Consider the following 14,395-nt stretch of genomic DNA (forward strand, 5'->3'; position numbering starts at 1 on the left):
CCACCGTAGAAGGAATAGGGGGTTTGGCAGCTTTGTCACAAACGTGTGCAGGAAGAGTTACTGTAAGTTCTATGGATGTTGCAATTCCCACTGATTACCAATAGAATACATACATTTCTTACTGCCCCGTTTAAAACCTTTAGAACAAGTTTAAACACATGCACAAATAAATAGATATCAAATAAAGCAGACTGGTTTTCACTGCAACAGAACAGGAGGAAACCATCTCTTACCCTGAAGAACTCTTTCGTGGAGCCGGCGTCGAGAGTCCCATAATTGATCTCTGACTGTTTAGCCAGGTCCTCTGCACTTTCAATAGGAGAGACCATCCTCTCCACAGTCAGGAAGGCAGCCAGGTTAGCCGTGTAGGAGGAGATGATGATTAAAGTGAAGAACCACCACACACCGCCAACGATACGCCCAGACAGTGACCTATTGGACAAAGAAAAAATAGAAAGAACATTATTATTCTCTTGTAGTACTTATATCTATGCTCAATGGGTAGTTGCATGTTCAGAAATGTCTGTCTTAAATAATTGAATCTAAATTTAAAAAAAATACTGTGGTGAGATGACTTCTCTTGGAACAAGTAAAGAGTGGAGCAATATGCATCATCAGAAGAGACTAACCCTTTTTGTTGTTGTTTTTGTAAAACAAGTTTATTGCAAACAAGTGTTTCAGCAAATTGAAGATTAATCAGGATTTAAAAAAAGAGACAAAACATATTGCCCCAACAACAAATGTTGTCAAATGATGCTCCCTCTGGTGCATTTAGTAAGAAATTTTCCATCTTGTTTTGGTCTGTAATTGTAGCACTCCCTTGGGACAGCCAGAGTTATTTTGAAAATGCCAGAACACATTAGTGAGATGACCATTCCCCTGTTTCATCCCATTCTGTCAGCGGTGCATGTGAAGGATGGTCAAAACAAATGGAGGAATGAACTGACCCATCCATAGTCCTCCCTATAGCTGAGTTTGTCATAGGACATAGGGGATTGCATTTTTCCAGTGCGCAGTAATACCTTCACATAACTTGCTGAGGTTCTGTGGTAGGCTTTTAAAGACACGCCTCAGTGACATATGTAGTTCTAACGTAAGTTCAAGCCAGGAAGACTATGCATTTTACACTTCCTTAATTCACTTTTTATATCTCCACTCTTCAATCTACTCACAAGCTCATAAGCTGTCAATTTCCGGGTTTCAATTGAATAATCAGCTGGTTGCCGCCTAGTCTCTTTTAACCAATAGCATGGTGTCACATCACCTCTCACCCCACACACCTCCAGTGTAAGCCTATCACATTGCTTCTCACCCCCGTCGTAAGCCAATCGCTTGGTGGCGGTTTCCTTAAATATGCTTTTTCTGTCTCATTCAGCCTCTCAACACCGCTGCTGTCAGTCTTGCACCCTCCTCCTCCCCCTCTCCTCCCGGTCATAGCAGACCTATCCGATTCATCAGTCGGAAGAGTCTCATTATGATGAGTCTCAGAAGGAGATCACCAGCACCATCAGTATCTAGACTCCACAGGGGCATATATCTGGATGCTGATCTGGGCTGATGCAGCTCTCTCAAGATCTCCCTGCGGTGTCTAACCGCCAAAGACTAATAACAATACCTTATTCTCATCATTCTTTCTGTAAAGCATCATTCACGTTATTGTAATAAATATCATTTTATTCATTGGTCTCTAGTCTCTCCTGATTGAAATAGGCTGACCAAAACAACGGCAAAAGATGCTGACAATCCAGTAAACAGCATTGAGGCCTGGCCAGAGAAATACATTAACATTATGAACCAGAACAAACTGTTCTAAACTGTTTCTTGATTTGGAGTCATGGTAACATCATTATTGCTGGGCAGAGATGTAGGAGTCAAACGTTGGTGATTAATCGCTCAGGAATACATGACTGTAACCTTGCTGGCAAACAGAAAAAGAAAAGGCTGCTTAGCATAAGCAGCTGCTCTCACACCTCATTAAATCGCTATATGGCAAATGCTTATACGACACTGAATTCCTTAAGGAGAATTTTCTGAACTTGCATGTGTGCAGTTTCTTAGGTATGCGGGTTGTGGTAAATACTTAAGCACTACACTTAAGACCTACAGGAGGTACAGTACAGTACAGAGAAGATACAGTAGCAAAGCTTAGGCGATACAGTACCATCCATCTAACTAATGTATGAATTATTACACAGCAAGGGCCACGCCCACCAACACAGCAATGCATATTTATAAGAAGACAAAAAACTCTCCTGTTCTTATTCTTTCCCTAGGACTACTTTATCATACATGATCATTCCAGAGACAGATGATTATTTATTCTATTATCTAAGATGCTTTCAACAACATGGTTTGAACATAATAATTGCTTTTTTATTTTATTTCATTATTTATTGGATTTCTACTTCATGTGTCACCTGCTTCTTCGACCCCTGTGGTGAAAGTAGACAGCTCATTAGGATGAGTGACAAATGTGGTGAGGTGTGAAGAGGAGGGTGGAAAGCTTATAGCTTTAAAATAAATTAATTGATTTTTGTACTCCTGATTTTGACATCTGATACAGTGACTATATGAGGAGCACTCTGGAATTTAGTTTTCTGACCCACCTGGGTGAGATGTCGCAGCCTTGTCTCATGAAGGCTCCGAGAGAGAACCACAGACTGTTGAAGATCCCGAACTCGTTGGTGGCCTCGTTGGTCTGGATCTGCCCGTCCTCGTACTCCTCCGTGTGCCACTCGTACGGGCTGAAGCGGCTGACCAGGAAGAGGACCACGCTGACGCCGATGTAGGCGAAGACGATGCACATCCAGATCTCGTACGCCAGCGGGTCCAGGAAGGAGAAGACTCCTGGTTTGGATTTCTGAGGCTTTTTGATCATGATGGAGATTCCCAGGGACATGAAGGGCTTGGAGAAATCGATCACCTCCTCTCGCACCAAAGTGATGGTCAGAGGAGCCACCGCTATGTCCGCTTTCTGTCACAACAAAGAGCAGAAAAGTTTGAAGAATGGATCCAGTTGATTTCATTTCCTAAATGCTACAAATCCATTTCTGAAGTTTGTAATCCAAATATTCCTTAATAGATAAAGGATCCAATCAGTGTAAGTGGTTTATTTAGTCTATCATGGACTTAAGTTACCTAAAATTCTTAAAAATATATATATTTTGTGCTTCCAGTTATTTTATAAGAATATGTTTCTCCTTTTTAAAATGGCAAACATCATTTTCAAATTAAAGTCTTTACTCACCCCATAAACCAACTCTCCGACCATCCCGTTCCAGATTTTGGTCTCTGCATCTCGGGCTCCGTATTTTCCATCCGCCACTATTTTCAGCTGATATTTGAAGCCGCAGTGCTTTGCTATCTCTGCAGCCAGATCCACACAGTAACCCTCGTAACGGTCGTTGTCTACAAAAAGGTCAGCGTTCTTTTTCAGCATTACATACGGAGCTTCCTGCAGCACACACACACACACACACACACACACACACACACACACACACACACACACACACACACACACACACACACACACACACAAACAAAAAACAACAATAAGAAAACACCGTTCAGTACAAGAGATTTGAGTCACAGTGTAACAAGACTCGGTCAAAACCCCTAGCTGGACCGCATTCCGGCCGATCAATGGCGTGCCTTCATCACTCGGTCACTGTTGCGGTCCAGCCAAAAACAGCTTCAAAGACAAGTGTTTAACACAAGGCTGATAGGTCATTACAAATATGAGGTAATGATCTTAAGACAAAGCAGTATTGAGTGAGGAGGCATTATTGGGGCAGCATTTATGCTGTTGCCAGTGGAAAGAGAATCGTGTCCCGCATTTGGTTTGCTTCGTGCAGCGTTTCCTCTGTATTCATTCAGCAGCGGTGTGCCATAACAGCAAGATAAATTGTGCTATAAAACTGCTATAGAGCTGGATAATTTTGCCCAATGGCCCTCTAAAACAGTGATACTCAACCCGAGGCTCTAGAGCCACATGTGGCTCCATTATGGGTAGTTGTGGCTCTTTTAAGTCCTACTTAAAATCAATCAATCAATCAATCAATCAATCAATCAATCAATCAATCAATCAATCAATAAAAGGAGGAAAGGGACTTTTTCTTTATTGTGGCTCTTGCAAAGATTTTTTTTGGTCAATGTGGCTCCTGAGTAGGGCAAGGTTGCGTAGAACTGTTCTAAAACAAAGTAAAGTCCTGATGTTTAGAACAAATGTTGTCATTATGACCATCAAAAAAAGGTTTTTAGCATTGCAAAATGCACTATTGCCATTATAGGTGGGACCAAGAAAATTACCCCAAGTCACCGCTGCTATAAAAGATCTAAAAAACAAACACTGGAAAGACCATTTTAGCAATTATTCTTCATTATCCTCCAATCTTCTATCTCCTGCTAGCTTGATGAAAACTGTCCAGCAATGTATTCAGCTATTTCTGCCATGTATTTAGTAGTACTGTATAGTGCAAACAATTTGTATTATAATGTATTTAATTTTGTTTACCAGGATGGTGGTGACAATAACTGTTTTGTTTTCCATTCCCGTTGATTCATTTGCAAAGACATCTGATTTTGTCACTGCCATTTTGTCAACTTCATTCCAGTATCCAATCTGTGGGCAGAAATATAACCACAAAATCCATTAAGTACTTGTACCGTATGTCTCAGTCAAAATATACGAATAAAATAAAATAAAATACAATACAATACAATACAATACAATACAATACAATACAATACAATATGTATGGATGTGTCTATGGATAGATACATTTTGGTTATACCCAACGTGTCTTGAGAAGGCCCAATAGACTGAATTGTCAACATAATAAATGTATGCAGGCTGGTCTTTCTTCTTCACATTCAGATTCACTTAACAGCCACAATAAGTAATCAGATTACATTTGCATCACTACTCTGCTACAGATTGTAGCATGTGCTTCATGTAAGAGAAGTAAGTGATCCTGCAGCTAAATGGATAGACCAGGGGGTTTCAAAGTCTGAGACTGTGGGCCTCTGTCTGAAGGCATTTATTTGTTTCTGACTCTGGGAAAGTGGGATAAAACAGTAAAATTCCACAAAAATACTGTTTTTTATTTTTTATTTTTATTTTATTAGGCTATTCTATGTGATCTCCTTTTGATAACTAATTCACTGAGCCTCCGCTGAAACTGCTTGTAGGCCCCCTGGGGAGGCCCGCCTCCTACTTTATAGCCACTTGTCTATCCCTGGCACTGTTACTGGCACAGTAACAGTTACTAACTGTTACTAACAGTGCCAGGGATAGAGGTCAGAGGTCAGAATCCTACTGGGTTACTCATTATAAATATGCACTCATGGTGCTACAAGGTGCCTTGGATAAAAGCATCTACCATATTCATACGTTATGTGACATGTCATCAACTCTTGTCCATTGCTTTGGGATGGGGGGGGTCTTACCTTAACAGGACCATTGGTCTTCAGTTCCATGATGTTCACTGAGTAGTTGACCCTCTTGCCGTGCTGATCAAACTGGATGTTCCCTGTTAGGCCGTCCACACGTACCTATAGAGACATGAAAAGAGATTTAGTACCTATAGAGACATGAAAAGAGATTTAGGCTGCTTTCTCACTGGGAACGATTGCTTTCGTTTCGTTCCGTTCCGTTCCGCACCTGGGCACAATTGCCCCTCCCCCTCCCCTCTCCCCCGCTGGTCAGTTTTCACATTACAACATTTCTTCCGCGCTTGGGAACGGAACAGAAACACATGCAGCGTGTGTCCTCACATACTTCATCAACTACGCCTGGAGTGTATCCTGGCCGGTGTGTTGTCTATGTGGTTCGGAACGGTTGCCGTTCACATTCGCAAGTGTTCCGTTCCTGGGCACGCCAAAGCGTTCCCCAGACCACCTCTTCAAGTGGATCCTGTCACGTTTCGGAACTCAACGTTCACACTTGTTCACACAATGTTCCGGATCTATGGGGTCAATTTGGGGACAAATGTGCTCGGGAACGTTACGGGGGCACCAGTGTGAGAGCACCCTTAGAGCATGGCAAGAAGGCATCTTTAAACAGTTAAGATTGCTCTGTTGGTGGTGCCTTGCTTCAAATTTCAGATTCTTTAAAGTGGAGAAATTCCAGCCACCGTGATGCAACCATGATGCAACAGGAACAGAAAAAGGACTTTTCTAGGGTAAATACACAAAAGGGCGCCACCCTATCATGTTGCTTGTGTCATTTTGAAAGTTGTGAAGTTGCAGGTTATTGGCTGTATTATTGATCTGTGATGTATTATTGGTTGGAATTTTAATGTATGCCTATACTGGTATGCGATGAGATAGCCATAAACAATACACGGTTTTCCAGGAAGTAAAAGTGAGGGAATTTTAATATCAAATATGAAATAATGGAAACAAGTTTATGACATAATACTGTAGCTAACACTTTTTTATCGCAACTTTAAAGTCGCAGTGGAAACGGTGAAGACAACGTCAAGAATCAGAATTGCGTTAACAAACACCATCATTGTACAGGAATTTGAATTGGATTTGTGCAGCGACATTGACGATATGTCGATACTGACACACGTTAACCACAACAGGAGCTCCCATACAGTAGTACACAGTGACAAGGTAAGGCTGCAGGCAGTGAACGAAAAGAAAGAAAGAATTTCACCCCAAATGTAATAAAAAAAGAGCCCAAAACATGCCCATCAATTCAGTGTGCGGCGCTCCTGTAGTTCTCAGCAGGAGTGAAGCTAACCTTGCCTCACATCAAGACGCAGGGGAGAGCTGCCTAACAGTCTGTAGGCAGACCTTTGTTTCTGCTAGCTCTGTAGGGAGCCAGCACTCAAGGGAGAATAGCTGTCAGTGTGTGTGTGTGTGTGTGTGGGTGTGTGTGTGTGTGTGTGTGTATATCTGCGTGCGCGCGTGCGTGCATGTGTGTGTGTGTGTGTGTGTGTGTGTGTGTGTGTATATCTGCGTGCGCGCGTGCGTGTGTGTGTGTGTGTGTGTGTGCATGCGTGTGTGTGCGTGTATGCGCGCGTGTGTTAGTCTTTAGTCAATCTCTGTGCACTACTTCGTGCCTCTGTGGGCGTTTGTGCATTTGCTGAAGAAGGAGATCTGCTGTTACCATGGCAACCAACCTTCACCAACCTGTGTGTGTGTCTGTGTGTGTGTGTGTGTGTGTGTGTGTGTGTGTGTGTGTGTGCACGCGTGCGTGCGTGCGTGCCTGCGAGCATATGTGTGTGCGTGCGTGCGTGCGTGCGAGCATGTGTGTGTGCGTGCGAGCATGTGTGTGTGCGTGCGAGCGTGTCAGTGTGTGTGTCACCTGTTTCAGGGCTCGCTCGATCTCCACGCCCTGGGCCCAGGGCACGGCAGGGTTGGCCAGGCAGTCTCCGTTGTTGGCCCTCCTGGAGATGTCGATGCGCTGCTTGTGCAGGTAGCGGAAGGCCTCGGTCATCACCTGCACGGCATCGTAGGTCAACGCTGACGTGTACTGGAGAGAAGGAGGACATGACGAGAATGTGACCAAGGATTTGGGGAGTTGTCACAGAGATGTGTTTGGGAACGCCATCCCCAACCCTGACCACAGAACCACACACACACACACACACACGCACACGCACACGCACACACACACACACACACACACAAACTCCTAACTTTAAATTCACTCATTGGTTAAAAAAACAAAAAACAAAACAGGAAAGGATTACAACTAGAGGCAAAGTGAATGTCACTTCCTGCTTCAGCACTGTACCAGAGATTTTCTTCCGCAATTTATTCTCCCATAGACATTTAGTAAAATGCTTATAAAAATAGCTTTACTTGGTCAAACCAAACGGTTCAGCTATATTTAGAATCCGGAGAGACCATAGAACATTTCACTCGGACCAAAAACAACAACAACATTGAAAAAATATTTTCTTTAAACACGCATTTTTTACGTTTTAGTTTTAGCTTTAGTGAAATGTTATGCAATCTCTCTTGTTTCTAAATATATCTGTACCGTTTGGTTTGATCAAGTACAACTATTTTTAGAAGCATTTTACGAAATGTCTATGGGGAAATAAATGGCGGATGAAAATCTCTACAGTGCTGAAGCAGGAAGTACATTCCACTTTGGCTCTCCATACTTCATGCGGGAGCTTGGACAGTTTGGAGTGGACAGACATACTGGTTGTTTTATCGTTCATTTGTGAGTATTCTAACTTTCTGCCTTATTGGTTGGCATTTCTCACTGTCTGTAGCTAACAAGAACCAACTCAATAAGCTTGTTAATATGTCTGAGTCAGCAACAATAACGGTGCTTTGTGAGCCCCGAGAGGTGGCGAGAGGGCGGGCGATCCTCAGTGATGTATCGCACCCTCACTACAGTGATATGACTTATTAGCATCAGGGTGGAGGCCTTTGCACACTTCCTGTGCCCAGAGATCCTTCCAGGAAAGCACTGTGAAACACATCGTGATCATACGATCGTATCTGTACTTTGTTTAGTACATTGTATTTCAATTTGTAACCGTCAAATAAAATAAAATAAAATAAAATCATACGAGGTGTGACACTTGCATCTTAATTATTGATTGTTGGTGATGTTGATGTGGAGCACTTTGATGTTACTGTAAATGCCCGTCTTTCACTCTTTCCCCGCCATTGACGTGATAACACGTCAATCCGTGTTTTCACTATACAGTATGATAGATGCGTCTGTCACTCAACTTATGAAACACTACAGCACTTCCTTCCAGTTACACACAGGCGACCTCCTTGATGGTCGTCCAAAACCAGGAGGCAGAGGAAAAGCAACAGTCTCCCATGAGACAAAGCTCCAGCGTGCTACTCAAACAGCGGGTACCAAAGCCGCTCGCTTTGACCGAGCCAAAACGCACTGATATATAACACGGACTGGTGACAGTCAATCAAACCTGAAGGATTATTTTCCACCACCAGGCGCTGCAAAATGTACACGTCACTTCTCCTATCAGGTCGTTTAGTCATCCAGTTCATCATGGTGTAAATGTCAGCCGTCAGAGACGCGCTGCTTGTGCGTACAATGAAATATGATCCTGCCCGGCACGGCGCCACTGCTTAGAAGCAGTCACGCCCCCGAGCAACACGAGAGTGCAACCCCCGTCTCCTGTCTCTCAGAGCGGGGTGACTCTGTGAGACCCCCGTCTCCTCTCTCTCAGAGCGGGGTGACTCTGTGAGACCCCCGTCTCCTCTCTCTCAGAGCGGGGTGACTCTGTGAGACCCCCGTCTCCTGTCTCTCAGAGCGGGGTGACTCTGTGAGACCCCCGTCTCCTCTCTCTCAGAGTGGAGTGACTCTGTGAGACCCCCGTCTCCTCTCTCTCAGAGTGGAGTGACTCTGTGAGACCCCCGTCTCCTCTCTCTCAGAGTGGAGTGACTCTGTGAGACCCCCGTCTCCTGTCTCTCAGAGCGGGGTGACTCTGTGAGACCCCCGTCTCCTCTCTCTCAGAGCGGGGTGACTCTGTGAGACCCCCGTCTCCTCTCTCTCAGAGTGGAGTGACTCTGTGTGACCCCCGTCTCCTCTCTCTCAGAGCGGGGTGACTCTGTGAGACCCCCGTCTCCTCTCTCTCAGAGCGGGGTGACTCTGTGAGACCCCCGTCTCCTCTCTCTCAGAGTGGGGTGACTCTGTGTGACCCCCGTCTCCTCTCTCTCAGAGCGGGGTGACTCTGTGAGACCCCCGTCTCCTCTCTCTCAGAGCGGGGTGACTGTGAGACCCCCGTCTCCTCTCTCTTAGAGCGGGGTGACTCTGTGAGACCCCCGTCTCCTCTCTCTCAGAGCGGGGTGACTCTGTGAGACCCCCGTCTCCTCTCTCTCAGAGCGGGATGACTCTGTGTGACCTCCGTCTCCTCTCTCTCAGAGCGGGGTGACTCTGTGTGACCTCAGTCTCCTCTCTCTCAGAGTGGGGTGACTCTGTGAGACCCCCGTCTCCTCTCTCTCAGAGTGGAGTGACTCTGTGTGACCCCCGTCTCCTCTCTCTCAGAGCGGGGTGACTCTGTGTGACCTCCGTCTCCTCTCTCTCAGAGTGGGGTGACTCTGTGTGACCTCCGTCTCCTCTCTCTCAGAGCGGGGTGACTCTGTGTGACCTCCGTCTCCTCTCTCTCAGAGTGGGGTGACTCTGTGAGACCCCCGTCTCCTCTCTCTCAGAGTGGAGTGACTCTGTGTGACCCCCGTCTCCTCTCTCTCAGAGCGGGGTGACTCTGTGTGACCTCCGTCTCCTCTCTCTCAGAGTGGGGTGACTCTGTGTGACCTCCGTCTCCTCTCTCTCAGAGCGGGGTGACTCTGTGTGACCTCCGTCTCCTCTCTCTCAGAGCGGGATGACTCTGTGTGACCCCCGTCTCCTCTCTCTCAGAGCGGGGTGACTCTGTGTGACCCCCGTCTCCTCTCTCTCAGAGCGGGGTGACTCTGTGTGACCCCCGTCTCCTGTCTCTCAGAGCGGGATGACTCTGTGTGACCCCCGTCTCCTCTCTCTCAGAGCGGGATGACTCTGTGAGACCCCCGTCTCCTGTCTCTCAGAGCGGGGTGACTCTGTGAGACCCCCGTCTCCTCTCTCTCAGAGCGGGGTGACTCTGTGTGACCCCCGTCTCCTCTCTCTCAGAGCGGGGTGACTCTGTGAGACCCCCGTCTCCTGTCTCTCAGAGCGGGGTGACTCTGTGCGACCCCCGTCTCCTGTCTCTCAGAGCGGGGTGACTCTGTGCGACCCCCGTCTCCTCTCTCTCAGAGCGGGGTGACTCTGTGCGACCCCCGTCTCCTCTCTCTCAGAGCGGGGTGACTCTGTGTGACCCCCGTCTCCTGTCTCTCAGAGCGGGGTGACTCTGTGTGACCCCCGTCTCCTCTCTCTCAGAGTGGGGTGACTCTGTGCGACCCCCGTCTCCTCTCTCTCAGAGTGGGGTGACTCTGTGCGACCCCCGTCTCCTCTCTCTCAGAGCGGGGTGACTCTGTGCGACCCCCGTCTCCTCTCTCTCAGAGTGGGGTGACTCTGTGAGACCCCCGTCTCCTCTCTCTCAGAGCGGGGTGACTCTGTGAGACCCCCGTCTCCTCTCTCTCAGAGCGGGGTGACTCTGTGAGACCCCCGTCTCCTCTCTCTCAGAGCGGGGCGACTCTGTGAGACCCCCGTCTCCTCTCTCTCAGAGCGGGGTGACTCTGTGAGACCCCCGTCTCCTCTCTCTCAGAGCGGGGTGACTCTGTGCGTCCCCCGTCTCCTCTCTCTCAGAGCGGGGTGACTCTGTGCGACCCCCGTCTCCTCTCTCTCAGAGCGGGGTGACTGTGTGAGACCCCCGTCTCCTCTCTCTCAGAGCGGGATGACTCTGTGTGACCCCCGTCTCCTCTCTCTCAGAGCGGGGTGACTCTGTGCGACCTCAGTCTCCTCTCTCTCAGAGCGGGGTGACTCTGTGCGACCTCAGTCTCCTCTCTCTCAGAGCGGGGTGACTGTGTGACCCCCGTCTCCTCTCTCTCAGGCAATGTTTCTCTGTTTACATTTCTTGTCCCACTGATGATGTCATAGGCATTGTGACATCATCAGTGTCATAAGACGAGCTGCAGGGCGGGCGAATAAAAGTGAGCAAGTGGGCAATATCTGTCTGCTGTCTGTCTGTCTGTTTACATTTTTGTCCCAATGATGATGTCACAATGTCTATGACATCATCAGTGATGTCATCCATGACATCGACAAAAAAAAATCATCTTATGACATCACTGATGATGTCATAGGCACTGATGGCATAGGCATTGTGACATCATCAGTGATGTCATAGACATCTTGCCCTGTGAACCTGAAGAATATTACATGTATATTGTACGGCACTGTTGGAAGAATATATGTATATTGTTAGATTGTATATATTGTATGGCACTTGTTGAACTCAGGTTATTTCCCACACACTTGGTTTTTCGTATTCTCCATCTGTTGTGTTGATGTTCTGTGCTGCACTGAAGTTTGTTTGGGGTTGTAAATGTCACAGTGATTTTTCAGCCACACTCCAAATACAAATTCCACCTGTGGGGCTGTGTGCTGTGTGGCAATAAAACCAATCTGAACTTTAACCATTTTGGAGACAATCGAATGCACTTGGACGTTAACAACTTTTGGAGATAGAAGTTGGGAGAATTATGTGTGGATAAGATGGCAGTTGTGGCTCTGTGTTGGGTTCAGGGGAGTAAAGTAAAGAGGTTCGTTCATGATCCATAAATCATCTTCTGGATTCAAAACCACAACGTTCCGTTTCATTTAAACTGAAAAACTGAATCCACGACGAGGACTGGTAGAAAAATGAAGCCGAGAATGGGAGTGAATGAGAATGACACCACGGGAAACCTTATTTGGGTTTTGTGTAACAATGCATAAGAATATGGATTCATCTTTACTGACATGTGTTTAATAATGCAGCCAGTAGGGGGGGGGGGTGTGCTTGAGTATAGAGGGAGACAGCTTACTTTACTTTGAAGTCGCAACACATTAGAGCAACCCAGACACAGGAAAGTGCTTACAGAGAAATTCTCAATCAACCTCAAAATAAATGGCTTTGTGTGCAGTTGTGTGTGTGTGTGTGTGTGTGTGTGTGTGTGTGTGTGTGTGTGTGTGTGTGTGTGTGTGCGTGCGCACTCACCCTTATTTTGCTGTCAGCACCAGGATACTCCTTCTCTTCCAGAGCCTCCCACCTCTGATCAAACTTGGACACCAATGGATCATCGAAATCCACGATCTGGAAGCCAGACACGTTGGCTCCGCCATATTGGATTTTTGACAGATCTCCATCAATGAAACCCTGCAAACATCAAAATGGGATAGTCGGTTATTCTATCTATCTATCTATCTATCTATCTATCTATCTATCTATCTATCTATCTATCTATCCATCTATCTATTCATCCATCCATCCTCTTCACTATAGAGTCCTTAGACTGATGAAACATGACTGTACTTGTTAACACTTACCAGATTGGCTATAATGTAGTGGTATCCTTTTACATGTCTGCCAATTGTGATGACCTGCAGGTTGTGAGACACACAAATCAAACAATCAGTATCAAATGCATCCCAGTGGAATAGATATTTCATCCTCAGAAGAAAGAGCTGTGATAGAAAGGTGAATGATATATATTTATTTAATAATACAGTCTGTGCCCTTTAAAGTATTATTGTGATCATGATGCTCACATACTTCAGATGTCAGCTGTCATGTGGGTACTTAATGAACTTAATCTTATATTCAGTCAACTGTCTGACACTATTATACAAAGAAACAGAAGAAAAACAATGGAGTTATTTCTTAGTCAAAGGGTAAGACAATGTTTCATGTTTGTTAATTTGAGTATATATTTTAACTAAAACTGTCGGCTGTGTTTTTTATGTGTTTTTTATATGTGCATTGCTTTGCTGCTTGTTTTTTCGATTATTTTTTTGTAAAGCACCTTGAATTGCCTTGTGTATGAAAGGTGCTATATAAATAAAATTTGACTTGACTTGACTTGACAACCATTAATATAGTCTTCTGTTAAAGTCATTTCGAGACGACACAAATCTAAGTGATCACACTTTGAGTCTATCAACTGACTGTCCTGGTCATCATCATTTGGATTAAAAAGCCTATGGGGTCAAAAATGCTGTAGAGATATCCAATTCCAAATCCACAAACAGAGATATCCAATTCCAAATTCACAAACGGAGATATCCAATTCCAAATCCACTTCCCTTATCAGTAGTGTATAGTGTAAGTCGGAAAAAAACTGAAATATCTGAGCTACGCAGCGTTTCACTGCCTCATCCTGTAGAAATGAGGCACCTGAAACTAATCCCACCGCTTGACTGACACCTTGTTTGTCAGGACGCAGGAAGCAGATTAGAATAATAATGTCTTGTATCTCCTCTGCGAACGTCTTTGACAAGAAGTGTGAGAAAATTCCACCTGAACGGATTCTGTTTTCCCCCGATAAAACAGCCACTGGGGCGGCAGTCAGACATTGATTTCATTCAGCGTTTAGTCCGACAGACGTCGGCGAGCCTTAAATACTAATCGATGAGCGTCTCCCATGGGCGAGAGGCGCGCTATAAATAACCTGTTTATGTGGAACTCTTTTGCCTTTAATTGCGGTTTTGTTTCCAGTCTAAATGAACAATTAGTGTGATTGTTATGGTGCCGCTGTCCGTCGGCTGGACTCGTGGATGTGACTGCTCGTGTGCTGTATCAAATGCACAACATTTGAGCTGAATATTGCTGTTGTCCAACAACAGCAAAGTAAAAAAAATAAGTGTGAATTTCAGTCAGTTGAAAAAGCCCACACCTGTGTTGTGTGTTTCCTGGAACACTGAAGACCGAAATCATTCTAATTTCCCAGCAAGCATTCCAATGGACGGGGATGTGCAGGAGGGTATCCAGGT

General features: G+C 45.6%; 1 protein-coding gene across 2 annotated transcripts in view; it reads right to left on the bottom strand.

Annotated features, from left to right (window-relative positions):
- LOC310789756 (glutamate receptor 2) overlaps positions 1-14,395 on the bottom strand; it is a gene marked incomplete at its 3' end in the record, with an annotated part of 71,578 nt that overhangs the window by 4,963 nt on the left and 52,220 nt on the right. For both annotated transcript variants that reach the window (XM_083651422.1, XM_083651423.1), the window contains exons 5-12: positions 12,953-13,006; positions 12,624-12,782; positions 7,322-7,489; positions 5,452-5,556; positions 4,517-4,624; positions 3,248-3,454; positions 2,607-2,974; positions 234-432 (exon numbers count right to left, since the gene is read on the bottom strand). In XM_083651422.1, the coding sequence (XP_083507548.1) occupies positions 234-432; positions 2,607-2,974; positions 3,248-3,454; positions 4,517-4,624; positions 5,452-5,556; positions 7,322-7,489; positions 12,624-12,782; positions 12,953-13,006 (1,368 nt within the window). The remainder of the gene's footprint in view (positions 1-233; positions 433-2,606; positions 2,975-3,247; positions 3,455-4,516; positions 4,625-5,451; positions 5,557-7,321; positions 7,490-12,623; positions 12,783-12,952; positions 13,007-14,395) is intronic.

The sequence above is a fragment of the Poromitra crassiceps genome (genome assembly GCF_964638095.1).
Source record: "Poromitra crassiceps genome assembly, chromosome: 15".
NCBI classification, from domain to species: Eukaryota; Metazoa; Chordata; class Actinopteri; order Beryciformes; family Melamphaidae; genus Poromitra; species Poromitra crassiceps.